The sequence below is a fragment of the Cricetulus griseus genome, chromosome 2, assembly GCF_003668045.3.
Source record: "Cricetulus griseus strain 17A/GY chromosome 2, alternate assembly CriGri-PICRH-1.0, whole genome shotgun sequence".
In the NCBI taxonomy this organism is placed as follows: Eukaryota; Metazoa; Chordata; class Mammalia; order Rodentia; family Cricetidae; genus Cricetulus; species Cricetulus griseus.
Genome location: NC_048595.1, coordinates 109,219,392 through 109,236,914, shown reverse-complemented (window position 1 = coordinate 109,236,914; position 17,523 = coordinate 109,219,392). Strand labels below are relative to the sequence as shown.

Sequence of the window (17,523 nt, the reverse complement as noted above, 5' to 3'; positions counted from 1 at the left end):
TAACGCTCAGAGTAAAAAAAGAAGAAAAAAAAAAAAAAAACGCTTGCAGCATGCAAGTTGAAATTACTAGTTTAAATGTCGGTCTCTTCAGTTATACACATCAAGGGTGCTCAAAAAGCGCACGATTTCTCCCTTTCGGTAAACCGCTTAAGATCCTAGGTGACAATTTCCTTCTGGCATTCGTGGTGGGTAAGACCCAGCAGAAACAGCAAAATTAGGGCGTCTGTCTCCTAGCGACTGGGCTCGCTTGCCTCCTACTTCCGCTTCCGTGTTCCTGTCATTCCCCAGGCTCTACTTCCGCTCTTGCGCACCAGGCGGCTGCCGCCGTAGGCCTCATGGCGTCCTCCCGCTTGCCTCCCACGGTGCTGACACTGAAGCAGGTACCCGCAGTTCTCCAGCCCCGCAGGGCCCCGGTGCCTGCCTGGAGCAGGGGCTGCGGTGGTGGCTCCGCTCGTGTGTGATTGTCGCCTGAGCCATGTCTCACCACAGCCACCGCGGGCCTCGGCTTGCAGCCTCAGCCTGCCGAGGGCGGGGGTGATAGGTGCGCATGACCCAAGCAAACCGCTCGCCTTGTTCTGTTTGGGGACCAAAGGAACATTTTTGGTTACAGTTTGTTTGCTGGGGTGGAGCCGGCGGGTATTTATTTGTAATTTGCGTTTCTCTTTCCCTGAGCAGTTCATGAGAAGGCAACAAGTTCTCCTCCTCTACAGAAAGATTTTGCGAGCCATTAGGCAAGTTCCAAGCGATTCTGACCGGAAGTACCTTCAGGACTGGGCCAGGGAAGAATTCAAAAGAAACAAAAATGCCACAGAAGAGGTGAGAGCAAGACCATACTGAGGCCGCGCCGCGGCTCCTTTGGCCTGTTGTGTTTAGCGTACGTCTTGGAATATGCCACTAAGGTGGTTAGTTTTGATCACTGCTGAAATTCCCCCCTGGCATTTTAAGTTTGTTGTGCAGCGCCAGTGTCTGGCTTGCGCTACCCATTGTTGGTTTCTTGTTGGGGGTTCTTTTGTGTAAGGATTGTATGTAGAGCCTTGGGCATGGTAAGTCCACAGCTGTAACCAGCCAAGTTGGTTCTTGGATGCAGCAGATAAAATAATAGAACTGTGCCATGGTTAACCTGGTAAAACAATGACTGGATTCCTCTTTCCTCTACAGGATACAATACGAATGATGATTACTCAAGGCAGTATGCAGCTAAAGGAACTAGAAAGGACACTTGCGTTAGCAAAATCTTAATGGAAAGACACAGGCTGAAAGCCACTGCCACAAATCCTCAGTGGCACAAGAAAAGATGATCATGCTAATCAAGAATGCAAATCAAGGCATTAACATTTCCTCTACAGTGGCTGCAATTAAATAGTGAACTAAGGTGACGGACGGGAGCTTGGAACATTGCTCAGGTGAAGGTAAAATACCAGCTTCCACATTTTGGAAAACAGACCATTAGTTCTTGAAAAAGTAACAAGATGGGGTTGGTGAGATGGCTCCAAGGTTAAGGCTCTTGCTGCTAAGAACCTGAGTTTGACCCCTGGGACCCACATGGTGGGAGGAAACCACTCCAGAAAGTTGTCTTCTGACCTCCACACAGGCACTGTGGCACCTAAAAAAGAGAGAATGTAATTAAAAATAAATAAAAGGTGACTGTTACCTCATACTTCAGCAAGTCTTAGCTTTAACCAAGAGAACTGAAGCATGCCTATAAAAAGTGTATACAGGATTCACCAATTTTTGTTTTTGGTTTTTTTGTTTTTGAAACAGCTTTTCTCTTTGTAGACCAGGCTGGCCTCAAACCTAGAGATCCACCTGCCTCTGCCTCCTGAGTGCTCAGATTAAAGGTGTGCACCACCACGACTAAATGAATTCAGTGTTCTTCATGATAACCAGATACTGGATTCAGAATATCCATTAACTGATACTTGGGTATATAAAAATGTAGTGTGTTCTACAATAAAATATTATTTTGCAATGAGTGCAGAACTGTTCCCTGCTCCCCATGGTGACCTTGATAGCGTTGTTAAGTTAGAGGAGCCGAGTATAAAAGAGTCCCTGCCTCTACTTGCCGTGGGTACTGCCTTAGGACCAGGGATAGGAGGACAGTGTTCCCAGTGAACAGATAGTGCTGCTTGGAGAGATGTGGAGAATAACAGTCTAATGGCTTTACAACTCTGAACATTTTAAGGATATACTGATGTCCATTTGAGTGAGAGAATGTGATTAAGTTCACAGACAGCCTTAGTATAAAACTGGGGTATGAGGTGTAATTCACAAGAGTAGATTTCTCCATTTGTCAAAGGAAACATTCTAATGAAAATGTTTACATATAAACACAATGTCCAAATTTTATATCAGTTAGAGTCAGCTCTGCAGTTCTCATGCTTTGAAGGTAAGTAAGGTTTACAGTCCAGAGGAGACCAGATGTTTTTGGTTAGACACAGGAGAGCTTTGTGCCTTTTTCAATAAACAGTTTAATGACAAGATGTAGAATATGTGTGGATTTTACTGTGCCATCTTTAGACTGTAAGAGTATGGTATGTTGTCACCTCTCTATCTCAAACAAAAACCCAAACCCCAAAAACAACCCGGATACAGGACTGACAGTATACTAACTCTAGGAGATATTCTAGAACAATGGTTCTGAACCTGAATGACATGGTGCACAGGGGTCACATACCAGATACTTATATTATAGTTTACAACAGTAGCAAAATTACAGTTATGCAGTAACAAAATAACTATGGGTGGGATCACCACAACATGAGGAACTGTGTTAAAGGGTCACAGCATTAGCAAGGCTGAGAACCACTCTTCTAGGACCTGGAAAACCTTTTTTGCCCTTCAGAGTTGTGAAGTTACTTTCTTCAGGTGTGTTACAGTTTCATGACCATAGAACTAAGACCTCACAGAGCATCTGGAGCTTTGTTGGAAATAAAAGAGATGAGAACATTGAAACACCAAAAAGAGGAGGGAAGACTGGGCAATTCTTATCTCCCAAGCCTAATATCCTTGTGGACACTGAATCATCAAGAAAGAACCTTGGTACATTGTGCTCTCCTTCAAAAATTGAGGAAAGAAAAATACATCACAGAGTTGACATCAGGATAAAATTATACACAATTTAGCGAAATATGTGAAAGTGGAAATCTGAAGATTCTGAAATGATTGCGTAAGCAGAAACCCATGTCCATCAACAGAACACAGATGCCAGACGGGGAACCTGACTAGTGTCCTGTACTGGATGCCTGGAAAGATGGTGCAGAAAGAGCTATGTTGCCACCCGAACACAGCACCACCTCCTGGAGCCTTAGGGTCCCATGCATGCTCTGCATGAGAGTGATCTAATTCAGACTGCTTTCATAAGCCAATTTTGTTTGTTTTTCAAATATACAGCATATGCAAAAATACCTGACAAGCATTTGTGGACAATTAGTGTTTTTTATTTTGAAATCAGGTCTCCTGCCCTAATCCTTCCTCCTCCACCTTGCAAGTGTCGCAGATTGTAGGTGTGAGCCACTATACTTTCTATGAGCAGTCTTGAAGAGAGAGGATTTTAAATAGTTCCCTGTGTGGTCTGGTTGACATTCAAATTCAAATATAAACTCTGGGTAGGTCTAAAATCTTGGAGCTAAACAGTGATGAGATGTGGATAGTAATGGTGGTCTTTTAAAAGCACATACAGGCCGGGCGTTGGTGGCGCACGCCTTTAATCCCAGCACTCAGAGGCAGAGGCAGGCAGATCTCTGTGAGTTCAAGGCTCTCAAAGCACATAGCACTTACAGTTGTCAAGAATCCTAAAGCAAGCTGAGGTTCTTTTTTGTACCTCTGGCTGGCCATGAACTCAGAGATCCTCCTACCTCTGCCAAATGCCAGGTGTGTGCTCCTGCACCCTGAACAGTTATTTTTAAAGCAGGTAAAACACTTAGGATGGGATTGTTTTCAAAGGGAAAAGTTAGCCACACCCAGCTTTCTCTTCATCTCTGAGAGTCAGTCTACTTTGCTCACTCAGGTGCTTTGATTAACCTCTCTGGCTTATAGACCAAGTCTTGTTTGGCCTTTTTTTTTTTTTTATGATTTATGTTTTGCCTGCATGCTATGTCTGTGTGTGAGGGTGGGATTCCTAGGTGCAGGAGTTGTAGACAGTTGTGAGCTGTCATGTGATCCTGTGGGTGCTGGGAATTGAACCTGGGTCAGAAGCCTTTGGTTGTTTGGTTTTCAAATTCAAATTTGAAACATTTCAAATTCATGACACAGCCTTTCTGTGGATATGCCCAAACAGTTTGCTGCTGATAACTGAGGGAAGCAGAAGCTTGAACATTAATTACACCAGCAGTACTCCTGGGAGACTCAGACAAGAATAGCTAAGGAAAAGGACTTTTCAAACTGAAGCAGCCCAAACCTGCCTTAGAAAAAGAAAAGGATTATATAGAATCAGGCACAAAGAGATTTAAAAAAAAAAAATTTTAACAAACCAGAAATTACAGGATTTTAAAGAATTATATTCACATTAAATTTAGATTTTTAGGGAGCTGGAGAGATGGTTTAACAGTTAAGGACATATTAATTTTATTTTAAAAAAAGTTATTTATATATACAGTGTTCTGCCTGCACGTATGCCTGCAAGCCAGAAGAATGCATCAGATCTCATTATAAATGGTTGTGAGCCACCATGTGGTTGCTGGGAATTGAACTCAGGACCTCTGCTCTTAACGGCTGAGTTATCTTTTTAGCACCACATATTACTCTTGAAGAGGACCAGAGTTCAGGTCCCAGCATCCACATGGGGCAGCTCAGGACTGTTTGTTACTCCAGCTTCAGGGGATCCAATGTCAAGCAGGCACCTGCACTCCTCTCTCCCTCCCCCTCCCCCTCCCCTCTCACACACACACACAATTAAAATAAGCCTTTTGATTATTATTTGTGTTTACTGAAAATCATCTTATCCTTGTATTTCTTAAAAGGTGCTGCCATGTCTTATACCTTGTGGAGTTAATATGCTTGCATTAACATTAAAGGGTTTCCCACAGACACAGATTGCACCCACAAGACATCTGATGTAGACTTTAAACTAGACGCATTTGCTCTAAATAAGTAAAGTGGCTGAGTACTGGCTCTTAAAGGAATTCTTGAGTGCAGTCAGCAGAAAAATGACTATAAATTAGGAGTACCAACAGAACTGAAAACAATGTTTAATGTTTACAGGAAATACAAGTTCAAGGTAAAAACATTAGACAACATGCCTTTTTCCAGAAAAAAAAAAAAAAGTTTTCATCTACAGATGAAAAACCTGTTTTGGACTCCCCAAATCAAAAGTGATGCTAGGACTGACACATTCACCCATCACAGTTATTTAGTATACAGTATAATGGACGTGCTAACAATTACTCGTTTTTAAAAAGGCCATTAATAATGTACAATTTGACTGTTTGATAACATTTTTCACAGCTGTTGACGATTTTTAGGCCTTGGTTTGAAACATCTGTCAAAAGTACAGCTGGGATGTTGTCTTGTTTTAGCACATTGCACAAGGGGAAAATACACGCCGGATCTGCAGTGCTTCATGATGCTAAGGGACAACTGCAACAAACATAACATTGGTGTTATAAACAAAACATGTTTGGCCATGGGGTTCACTCCTTTAATCCCAGAATTCGGGAGGCCGTGACAGAAGATCGTGAGGTCAAGGGTCCAGTCTAGGGTACACAATCAACCCCCAACAACAAACAAACTTAGGAAGTCAACCCTGTGAGTAAAGGGCTGACTGACCTTATTCAATAGCCTGGTTTTTATGCTTAATGACTCCACAAAAATATCCAATTCACAGTGATAAGCTGCCTGCTTCTGATGAGTAGGAGGTATATCATCAAAGTACTACCACCAAGATACTCTGTGGTCTAGACTTGATGTTCAATTACCGTTGATCTCTGCATTTCTCAACAAGGATATCGTGAGGTAATAAGTATTCTAACAGTGAAAATAACTCTGGCTTGGAGCATAACTCACTGAGCTCAGGATTCATCTCTTACTTAGTATTAGACAGTTCCCAAGAATTTGATGTATAATAAAGAATGAAACTACAGAAGTGAGTGACATCTTGTTTTGGGTAGTGTCACAGCAGGGCTCAGGCAAGTGAGCTGAAGACAGGACCCAGTGAAGGAGCCTGGGAAAGGGTTGCACCTCCCAAGATGCTGAAGATAGACAAGTCAGTCACACGAAATAATGACTCACTGGATTCTGTATTCTAAATATCTACCCTGTTACTTTTTCAGGAATGTCTATATCTATGGATTGTCACTATAAGGAAAAACAAAAACTTGACTTGACAAAGGGCTAAACGCATACTATCCCTGAAAGATCATCACTTCTCTTTGGTTCAATGAACAGCATTTTAGTCACAATTCATGGATAGTAGTTATTATTAGGTTTTTAGGAATAGAGAAATAGAACTGAATTTTCTGTGCATATGTGGAGACTGATATAACCCATGATCCAAAGGATTACAAGAGAAATCCAAGGTCTCAACCAAGATATCTTCATCACCTCCACTGGGTAGATTTTATTCAGTAAACAAGTAAAAGCCTTCTGATGTTGAGTTAGTCAATTATTTACCTTGATGTCCTTCAGTGAGAAAAGTCAGTTCAAAATTAAACTTTCGTGAAATCGCCTTATTTACAAAATACAGAACAAAAGTCTTGAATTCAGAAAGATAGTCTAAGGTAAGTGGCTGAAGTTGTTTCGTGACTGTTTTTCCAGTAATCTGTTCAGTCATTTTGACTAAAAACATGGTAACTAGCCAATGGTTTAAACTTTTCTCATTTGACAAACATTTCCAGTCAGCAATTACTCTTTATTTACATGACCTTTAAAATTATTTTAAGACATACTGGACACTAAGATCATTAAAATGTATTTCCTCTCAAAATCTGAGTTTCACCCAGTGAAAAGATGAGCTTTCTGAGAGTTACAAGGGAAAATGAATGCTTCCTGCCTCTCAGTCCTGGTTCTGCTTGAACTGTCTAGGCACAGCTGCTTCTGAGTCCCGGCTCTGCTAGGACCATCAAGGCACAGCTGCATCCCATTCCTGGCTTTGCTAGGACTGTCTAGGCACAGCAGGTGTGTTGATGTGGACATGAATGACTACTTGTAGAATTCCCAGAAAGTAATCTTTGCTTCTGACATATTTCATATCACTGAATCATAGACTTAGGCACACACCTTCTCTTCTTGGTGTGGCTTGCTTTTTATGAACCTAGCCTGAGGTTTAGAATTAGGAGTGAGACCTGCAACTCCTCAAGCTTCCCAGGATTCACTGTAACTAGTGAAGTCCTTGTAACTTGAGGGCACAGAAGTATGTTTTCACAACAGATTAGTGACTTTTTAAAAATCAATTTCACCTTGAGCATGATAACCAGCTCCTGGGACACAGTTACTTTGCTGTCACCAAGTCAGGAATCCCATTGCTTCACCTCAGGGTCTGGGTTTTACTTCTGCACTTTTGTCCGCAGCTTGGCAAGCTCCTCTTCCAGACTTCTGATGTGCTCCTTCAGTGTGGCCTCGTCTTGCTGGGCTTTCTGACTGGCTTGGCTTCGTGCTTCTTCGATTTTCCGTTCATACCATTTTTCCATGTGGGTGGAAACGGCCTCAAAAAAATACTGGGTTAGCTCCAGGGCTTGTGAGGCATCTCGAACATCACCGCCTGCTGCTGATGGTTGCTGCCCACAGGGGCTGCTGGCTGCTGGCTGCTGGCCTCGATGTTTGGTCTGCCCACTTCTCCCAGACTTTTTGGTTTGAGTGCCTCTGTTGACACAGGATGCCATCTGCTGATCACACTTGGGAGCCCCATTCAAGGGACAGGAGGCTGCTGGGGCCTTGACCTTCCTTGACCGGGAGCCTGTGCAGTCAGAGGGAGGCAGCTCCTCCTGCTGTCTCTGGGCAGCAGTGGCACTGAGCACCTTGTCCTTGGGCCTTACAACTTGAGAGGAGCTGTTGGAAGCTGCCACTGGTCCCTCAGCTGCCACTGGTTGATCTACAGCTGTTTTCAAAGGAGAAACAAATGTCAGAGCATGTCCACATTTAGACACAGAACTGGGGACTCATTCACTTGAGAGTCCTGGAGTCCTCAGAACCTCAGCCTTCCCAGGCACCACCTACCCACCCTCTGCTCTGCCTTTCTGGGGACTGCTCACCCACTTCTCTGAGCTTTCTTTCACCTTCTTCTCCCTCTCTCCCCCTCTCTCTTCCTCCCTCCCTCCCACTTTATCTCCAGCATTCTCATCTTAGTTCATCAGGGCTTTCTTGAATTCTGTGTTGGCCACAATAATAGCATATAGGATAGATTTCTGGCCTTTCCTTGGCCTGTCTTGTTTGCCCTAGAAGTCTCTGGGTCCTAATTCTAATGCCTAAGGATGACAAAACTTTACAAAGTGTCTCAACACAGAAAGAGTGCTGATCTATGAGGAGGAATACACCCACACTCTTCATAAGCCTATGTACCAATTTCTTTTATGGACTTTTTCTTTGCTTGTTTGAGACAAGAACTCACTATGAACTCATAGCAATCCACCTGCCTCTGCCTCCTAAATGCTGAGATTAAAGGCATGTGTTACCACACCACACCCACTGACAACTCATTTTATTTTTTTGGAGTGGTTTTAGGGTCACAGCGTCATCGAGAGGAAGGGATGCTGCAGTCCCGATCCACTCGGCCCATGCTCCTGTCACTACAGCCGAACGTTCTCTAGCTAGTCCTAGCATGAAAAGTTGGCTCAGGGTGTTTCTCAACATGTTGGTACAAAGATAAAGCCATGTAGATAGATAGGGCATAGTAAGCACTTGATCTATCAAAGTTCCCCAGTAGAACCTTGTTACCAAGCTCTAATGTCTTTAGAATTATCATGTACATAAATAAAATATGGTTTATACACACAGTGGTGTTTGATTCCACCATAAAGGAAAAATATATCATTTGTAGGAAATGGATAGAACCTGAGATTATTGTGGTAAGAATTAACTCAGACTAAAAGGACAGATGGTACATTTTTTTCCTTATATTCAGAATCTAGAACTTACTTTTTTACTTAAAAATTTTTCTTCTGAAACAAGGTTTCACTTTATATAGCTGATTGTCTTGGAACTCGCTATATAGACCAAACTGGCCTTGAACTCACAGAGATCCACCTGCCTCTGCCTCCTGAGTTCTGGGATTAAAGGCGTGTGCCACCACTGCCAGACTGAATCTAGACTTTTAAAAGCTATAACATGGAAGAGGGGCTGTTTGGGAAGAGGAAATGAATTAGCAGAAGTGGAGGTACCTACCAGGGGGCATTTGGGATGATGCATGTGTGTGGAAATATAATGAAACCATCATTTTGTACAATGAAGCATGCCAGTTTTCATTTAAAGCGTGTCTCACCACCGGGGTAAGATCTGGGTACAGGCTGCTGCTTTAAAGAGCTTTGCAGGGTTAGGTAAAGGCAAACGGCCACTTGAGTAGGAGCAGAGAGAGGAAAGGCCTAACCCAGAAGAAAGTTGGTCCTTTATCACCCTTTATCTTCAGGATCCACTGGCCCCCACTGTGCTGTTGGCTTTGTCAATTTCCCATAAACTAGGGTCATCTGGGAAGAGGGCTTTCAGTTGAGAAAATGCCTCCATCAGATTTCCTATAGGCAAGCCTGTGAGTGCATTCTCTTCACTAATGGTTGATGTGTGAGAGACTGGTCCACTGTGGTACTGTTACCCCTGGGCAGGTGGTCCTGGGGTATATAAGAAAGCTAGCTATAAAGAGCAAGCCAGTAAACACTTTCTTCATGGTCTCTATCTCAGTTCTTGTCCCCGGGTTCATGCTTTAAGTTCCTATCCTGACTTTACTCAGTGATGGAGTATGACCTGGGATGTTGAAGCCAAATAAACTCTCCCCTCCCCAGGCTGCTTTTGGTCATAGTCACCTGTCAATATCCCTTATTTTATTCCTCACTCTCACGTATCTGGATACGTCATGCTTCCTAACATTTGGACCTCACTGTGTTTGCTGAAGCTGTGGCATATGGACAGTGTTCAGATCAGGAAGAACAAGGGTGGGTCTGTCTGCCAGATGTTCTCTATGCGTGGGTCACCTGGAGAGGAGTCACATGGAGATGGTGTGGATTTAGCTCTACAGGTCCGAGACTCTCCAGAAAGCCTCAGCTCTAGATTCTGGATCTTCAACATACACCAGGCTTTTAATTCGTCCACCAAGGACATCTAAAATAACAAATAATACACAAGAGATTGAATTTAATAAGACGTATGAATAAAAGCATCAAGAATGAACTTCTGGGGGGAGGGCGTAGGCCCTGTCCTAAAGGCTATGACAGACTCTGAAGACCCCCCCCCCCGAAGGCCTCACTCTCCCTTGGGAACAGAAAGGGGATGGGATAGGTAGGGTGTTAGTGGGGGGCAGGAGAGGAGGGGAGGGAGAAGGAACTGGGATTGACATGTAAAACAATCTTGTTTCTAATTTAAATAAAAAATGGAAAAAAAAGAGAGAGAATGAACTGGGCTGGGTGGTGGTAGCACATACCTATAATCCCAGGACTGGGGAGGAAGAGGCAGGTGGATCTCTGTGAGTTCAAGGCCAGTGTGATCTACAAAGCAAGTTCCAGGACAGGCTCCAAAGCTACACAGAAAAACCCTGTGTGGGACAGGGGATGAATTTCTGGGGGTGGGGCGGGGCTGGAGAAACAGCTCAGTGGTTAAGAGCAGATTGCTCTTCCAAAGGACCTAACTTCTATTCCCAGCACCCACATATCCATTCACAACCAGTTTATAGACTTTAACTCCAGTCCTAGGGCACAAGGCACCCACATGGCACAGACATACATGCAGAAAACACACACACACACACACACACACACACACACACACACACACACAAACACACACACACACCCCATAAATAAAGTCATATTTAAATTTTTTTATTCTAAAAGATTTATTTTATGGGCTGGTAAGATAAGCTCAGTGGTGAAAATGCTTGCTGCCAAGTCTGAAAACCCCAGTTCAACCCCCAGAACTCACATGGTAGAGAGAAGGAAAGAGAACTGAGTTCCTCAAGTTGTCCTAAGGAAGTGCCTTGGCGTGCACATCTTCGCTCTTTCTCTGTCCACACCCCTTGATAAAAATGTCTGTGTGTGTGTGAGAGAGTGTATGTCTCATGTGTGCATATACCCCTGGAGGGGAGAAGAGTGTGAAGTACCTGGAGCTGGAATTACAGGCAGTTATGAGCAACCAATCCAGTGTAGGTGCTGGGTCCCCTGGAGAGCAGAGCATACTTAAGCACTAAGCCAACTCTCTAGTTCCCAAGAACGAACTTTTAAATTACGACACTTGAGGTTACAAGTGGCACTTCTAAAGGGGAGGGATTATCCCTCCTCCCACAGACCATACCTGCCACCAAACCAAGGTTGTGAGTCACCTAGAACTCAAATGCCTAAACGCCCAGCAAACCTTCCAAGCCAGGGGTTTTTGGCTGCTCTCCCAAACTTCCAGGTACTCATCCTGTTTCTGCTGTCCTGGAAAAGCAGTATCCAGAAGAGGAAACTGATGAACGGCCAAATCACAAAACAGATGCCTTTCCAGCACACCGTCTCCACTTTCCACCAGCAGACTGAGCAACAGGCTCAAACAGGACCATATGCTCTCTGCTACTAACTTTACTGGGGCTACAGAAACAACAGGCTATGGAATGCAAATGGTCTTTGCACTCTCAGCCTCTCAGTTTGCATTGCTAGATGAGGACCAGCTTGGTAGACATGCAATGAATCAGCAGCGAAGGACTGGCTGATTCTTACCTGCCGTTTCTCCCCGTCCTGCTTCTCAGTAGCTGCATGCTGTTGCAGGCGATTCAGGCATTCTGTTCTCTCTGCCGACAGTCTTTCTACCATCAGTTTGTCCAAAACACACATCTAGGGTTCAAGGAGACAGGGCACATACTGAAATGATCGAAGAATGAACTCTGGCTTCCACTCACAAGGAGAGTCCACAAAATAGGCAACTGACTTCAACTCCTCCTTCCTTTCTAGTTTCACAGTATGAAATTCTAGCTTTTCAGAATTCCTGCACATATTTCCTATAAAGTCACTGTTGTCCCTTTTTCTCATCATAAGTCTTAAGGGCTTAATAGACCACGAGTTCACAAAAATATACAACATAAGCAAATGGAGGCAGGGATTCTGGTAGGCCCTAGAACATAAATGCCAAAGCTAACATTAGGAACAATTATGGAAAACCCCCAGAGAATGGGTTTCCCAATGCTTCACTAAAGGCAATCAAAACATGCATGGAAACGGAATAGAAACTATTTCAAAGACTGCTTAGGAGACCAATTGACTGCTATCATTTAGTCAAAGATCTTTCTGGGACCTTGTAACATTTCCTGTAGGGCCCTAACTCCTATGCTAGACCAAGCTCATTGATCTGACAAGGTCCAAAAAAGAGAACAAAGCTAGTGTCAGAAGGAGCCAGTCACAAGGTCTCACTGGGGAGCCATCCTGTACTGGTGACACACATGGACTTCCACAGCGAGGCTCTACGAGTTCCAGAAGGGTGGGTAAGCCTCCTCTCTGTGTCTCTTGGGTTCCCATGTTTTTCTGGGAGCTGCTTACTTATTTACCAGGGTGCTCCTCCCTGTCTTCTGCTACAGAGATGTCCACATCCAAGAGGTGAGGTGTGCAGGGCTTCTTTAAAAGTGACAGCATTGGCCCAGGCACCTGACTTACATTGCTGGGCTCACGTCCTGTTACGTCCTAAGGATTTAGTTTTCATCTGGCACAGTCCTTAGGGGGTACAGACTGTCTGATACATCATGACCTAGAGAGTTTTCAAATACTCTTTCCACAAAATGCAAAAGGCAAGTAAATCATAAAAATGTACAACCTCAGTGGGTATGGGGGTACACCCTTTATCCCAGCATTCTAGAGGCAGAGGCAGGGGGCTCTGTGAGTTCCAGGCCATCCTGGTCTATATAGCAAGTTCTAGGCCAACCAAGGTTACACAGTGAGATACTATCTGAAAGAGGAAGAGAGAGAATGTCAGTTAATTCAGCTTCACCAGAAACACACACACACACACACACACACACACACACACATACACACACACACACACACAGAGAGAGAGAGAGAGAGAGAGAGAGAGAGAGAGAGAGAGAGAGAGATTTCAGCTTCACTATAAACAAAGAAATAAAACAATAGAATGCCTATTTAACACAAACTTGAAAAAATAAAATATTAAATGATGGCAAAATTGGAGACAGAAACTCAAATACTGGTGGAATGTAAATTGGCACAACCTTTCTATGAGGTAACCTGCCAGCATTCATCAAAAGCCTTGAGCATTAACATCAGACCAAAATATCCTAAACACTAACCAAGTCTGAGACTGGGCCAGCAAGATGACTCAGTAGGTAAAGACATCTGCCAACAAGACTGAGAACTTGAATTCAATCCCTGGGATTCACACGGGAGGAGAGAATAAACTCCCCCCCCCACACACACACAAACACACACACAATTAAATGTAAAATCATTTTAAAGTCTGAGAAATGGCCAACAAATAACTTTTATAAACTTTTATCTTAAAATTATTTGTAAGAGTAGGAGAGGCTCTCTGCCTGCCGCCTTGAGAGCCTTTATCCAGTTGCTGTTCGAAGCAGAGACAGGCACCCACAGCTAAGCACTGAACCATACTCCTGGAATCCAGTGTTGGAGAGGGAGGAGGGATGAGCAAAGGAGCCAAGACAGTGTTAGAGAAACCTGCAGAAACAGTTGACCTGACCTACTGAGAGCATGGAAACCCTAGTCATAAAGTTGGGGAACCAGCATTGGACCGAACCAGGCCCTCTGAATGTGGGTGCCAGCTAGGAGGCCAAGACAGTCTATAGGACCTCTAACAGTGGAGCCAGTCTTTAACCCTAGAGCAAAATGGACCTTGGGGGCCCATTCCCTATGGAGGGATACTATTGCAGCCCAGATACGGCAAGGAGGGCCTAGATCCTCCCCCGAATGATATGACAGACTTTGAAGGTCCCCTGTGGAGGGCCTCACTATCCCTGGGGAGGAGTTGGGGGATGGGTTGGGGGGGTTAGTGGGGAACATGGGAGGATGGGAGGGAGAGGGAATGGGGATATGGATATGTAAATATGAGTAGTAATTAAAGAATTCAAATAAAAAGAGTAGGAGAAAAGTCTAATAATAAGTGGTTAAGTAAATTATGTTGTATTAATAGGCAAATATTATGCAGATAAAGACACGGGAAAGTGCTGGTGACATACATGCGCAATATCATCCTCCCACACAGGCACAGTGCTGCACTGTGAAGCACACTGCAGCATGGAAAAGAAAGCCTCCAGGATGGCCCTTCTGGGCACTGGGGAAAACAACAACAACAACAACAAATAACAACAACAAAAAAACAAAAAACAACCCTGCAAAGATGAGGAAGTGAGCACTAGGGAATGGTGCTAGGAATCACACTTCTTTAACGGGAAGGGCTTTCTCCAAAACATATTATTCTATATGTTCACTTAAAGTGTACCTTAATGAAAAATCTTACTCATTGCACATTTCCTATTAATGACAAGAAAAGTGTACTTTCATCGTGGAAGAAAACAAGCTCCCAACTTAGCATCAGTAACCCTAAAGTACCCTGGCATTAAGTGCCACCATGTAGAGGGCAGTCTAGAGTTTACACTACTAACCATGATGTATGCTTGCAGAAGTATTTATTGGAACCTAAGTAACTCTAGCTGCAGCACTTGGAGGTCTTGCTCTTCACAGGCTTGTGGGCCCCACTCAGAATTCCAGTCATGGTGATTAAATTCAACTCAGCAAATTTGGAATAGGCCCAAGAGTTCACCTTGCCAGCCTCTGCTGCTGCTGCGTAGGGACCACACTCTCAGAGCTGTGAACTGTCCCAGACCTTTCTGTTGGCAGAAGTGCAGGGATGGAAAAACAACTTTGAAGAAACTAGGAACAAATCCAGGAGGCAGCAGGCCATGTAAGAAAAGCAGCATGGATGCTCCAAAGAGCCAGCAAGCTGGAAGGGACTGGGAGCCGCTCAGAGACTGCAGAGCCCAACAGTCAGATGTCCAAAGGGCCCTATACCAAGGTTAAACATCCGGGCATGGCAGCAGGCACCAATCATCCCAGCCATGTAATAAGTTTGAGGACAGCCTGGGCTACTTGAGACTTTGTCTCAAAAGATTAAACAAATAAGTAACCTGTGAAAACAACGAAATAAAATACTTAGGAGCAACTGAGAAAGTCTGAACATGGGCAGGATATTGTGCAATTACTGTTGATTGTCTTGGATGTGATGAATTTTGGGCTTATCCCTAGTGGGCACACTGTGAGCTACTAGAAGGTCACATGGCAACTCAGTCTCCCCCAGTGTGAGGTGAGGGACTGGTGAGGCAGTAAGAGGGACCCAAAGCAGCAAACTAAGAACTGAAGCTGGATGTGGGGCCCATGCTTCCAACCCCAGTACTTAGAAGGGGGTCAGAGTTCAAGACCAACCTAGTCCACATAGTGAGACTTTGTGGACAGAGAATTGGTTGACTCTCAGCACGAGTATAAAAGCATTTGTATTTCATCAGTGTCTTCTCTAAACTTTTCCTTTATGTTTGACTGTTTTCCTGAAAAACACTTGAACAGAGGAGCTGGTGCTGTACCTCACTTGGTAAGCACTTGCTTAACCCGAGTGAAGCCCTGGGTTCAGTCCCCAGCACATGAGACGAGACGTGGGGTGCAGGCCTGCAACCCCAGCATCTGGGCAATGAAGCTGAAGATCAGAAGTCCCAGGCCTCCTCAGCTACAAAGTGAGTCTGAGGCAAGCTTGACTCCATGAAATCCAGTCTCAGCAGAACATACAGATGAAGAAAATAAATATTAACAGTTTTTCTTTTTTATCACTACAGGCTTGTGGGTAATTTGCTCTCCTCACTAATGCTTATTTTTCTTTTCTCTTTCTTTTTAAAATAATGCTTTGTAATGGAAATGTATCCCCCCTCCTCTCCCTCTCCCTATCTCTCTTTCTCGCCAAAGTCTCACTATTGCCCAGACTGTCCTTGAATTTGTGATCCTCCTGACTCAGCCTCCTACATGTGCCACTATGCCTGGCAGGAATACATAACCTTTATGATCCTAACTTTGGTTATACGCCTAGGGCTGGCACACGCACTGAACCGAACCACAAGCCCTGACATCTCGGAATTGTCTTCTGCCCTCACGCCTGTGGTTCAGGAGGCTGTGCCACCGCTTACTTGGTGCTGGGTCTTGCCCTCCAGCTGTCCCAGCTTTGTGTTGACTTTATCCTGCACTGATGCCAGCTCAGCTTTTATCTCCTCCACCGTCGCCTCCAACTGGTTCTCCAGCTTGTTGATTAAAGGTTCACAGCGACAACCCTTTATGGGTGCCTGGGGGAATGAAAAAGGAGTCAGGGGCTGGAAAGATGGCTCAGTGGGCAAGAGCACTGGCTGTGCAAGCCCAAGGACCTGAGTTCATATCCTACCACCCACTTAAAAATCCAGGCATGTACATCTATAATCCCAGAGCTGTGGGGGCAGAGACCATGGGATCACTGGTGCTTAGTGACCTCCAGGTTCAGTGAGAGACCTGTCTCAAAGGAGTAAGATGTACAGTGATAGAGCAGGGCACCCAGCGCCCTCCTCTGGCTTCTGCAAGTGCACACACTTGGGTGTATGCAATCAAATATATCACAGAATATATGACACTAACAAATACTTCCCCCCCCCAGAGAGAAACAGAAAGAGAGGTAAAAATTAGTAAATTAGCCCTTCTTTATTAAAATATCATCTTGGGCAACCACTGTGCTTACTCAGGATACTAGCAGGAGGCAGAAGACAGACTTGTCCCTGTGCTAGCATGGGAAGTCCCATTGGTTGAGCTTTGGGTCCAAAGGCACTAAGATCCAGAGGGTAAGACACAGTATCTATCTTAAAACAGCTTGAACCCACCCACTCTGGAGCCTCAAGACAGAAGTCCTCTAAGGATGGAACAGATGCTATGGGCAGTGACTTCTTTTGGGGCCTACATGGCACGGCACATATGCACAGTTTGGATGGGGGATCTTGTGGCTCATGTCTAAGTCAAGCCCCCAGTAGCCACTGACCGACCTCCAGGCACAGGCTTTACCAGCCCTCGGCGTTTGCAGGTTGCTAGCCCAATGCAGCTGTGTGGTACCTGCATCACTTTTCCATCCTCGCCCCTATACAGTGTGTAGAGCTGGTACGCCCTGAATCCATGGGGTGGAGGTGGGGACCAACATCGATGTCTGCTCTTCTTTTTGGGGTGATGATGACTGTGTGGGTTCCTTTGGTGTCCAGGCTGTTGGTCTGCTGCTGGGGTGGGGTCAGATAGTGCTGACACCTGTGGGAAGGAAGAGCCACCCCTAAGTCCCCGCAGCGACCACTGGAGTAATACCCTGCCAGCATTTCCATCTCCCATGCAATGCTACACAGTATAACCCAGA

The 17,523-nt window shown here is 44.6% G+C and overlaps 2 protein-coding genes across 2 annotated transcripts in view; one reads left to right on the top strand and one right to left on the bottom strand.

Annotated features, from left to right (window-relative positions):
* The first annotated feature begins 296 nt into the window (after positions 1-296).
* On the top strand, positions 297-3,404 carry Lyrm2 (LYR motif containing 2). Its single transcript, XM_027403423.2, has 3 exons — positions 297-380; positions 676-816; positions 1,159-3,404. Exons 1-3 carry the CDS (start codon positions 336-338, stop codon positions 1,237-1,239), a joined length of 267 nt encoding a protein of 88 aa, XP_027259224.1. The 5' UTR covers positions 297-335; the 3' UTR covers positions 1,240-3,404.
* Positions 3,405-5,027: 1,623 nt separating this feature from the next.
* Ankrd6 (ankyrin repeat domain 6) overlaps positions 5,028-17,523 on the bottom strand; it is a 59,981-nt gene continuing 47,485 nt past the window's right edge. Inside the window, exons 11-15 of the mRNA XM_027403422.2 lie at positions 17,235-17,420; positions 16,295-16,447; positions 11,826-11,939; positions 10,110-10,236; positions 5,028-8,029 (exon numbers count right to left, since the gene is read on the bottom strand). Of these exons, the coding sequence (XP_027259223.1) occupies positions 7,479-8,029; positions 10,110-10,236; positions 11,826-11,939; positions 16,295-16,447; positions 17,235-17,420 (1,131 nt within the window). The 3' untranslated portion in view covers positions 5,028-7,478. The remainder of the gene's footprint in view (positions 8,030-10,109; positions 10,237-11,825; positions 11,940-16,294; positions 16,448-17,234; positions 17,421-17,523) is intronic.

Coding starts and splice junctions, on each gene's coding strand:
- Lyrm2 (XM_027403423.2), top strand. CDS start 336: ATGGCGTCCTCCCGCTTGCCTCCCACGGTGCTGACACTGAAGCAG. Junction 381..675: donor CGGTGCTGACACTGAAGCAG/GTACCCGCAGTT, acceptor TTCCCTGAGCAG/TTCATGAGAAGGCAACAAGT. Junction 817..1,158: donor ACAAAAATGCCACAGAAGAG/GTGAGAGCAAGA, acceptor TTTCCTCTACAG/GATACAATACGAATGATGAT.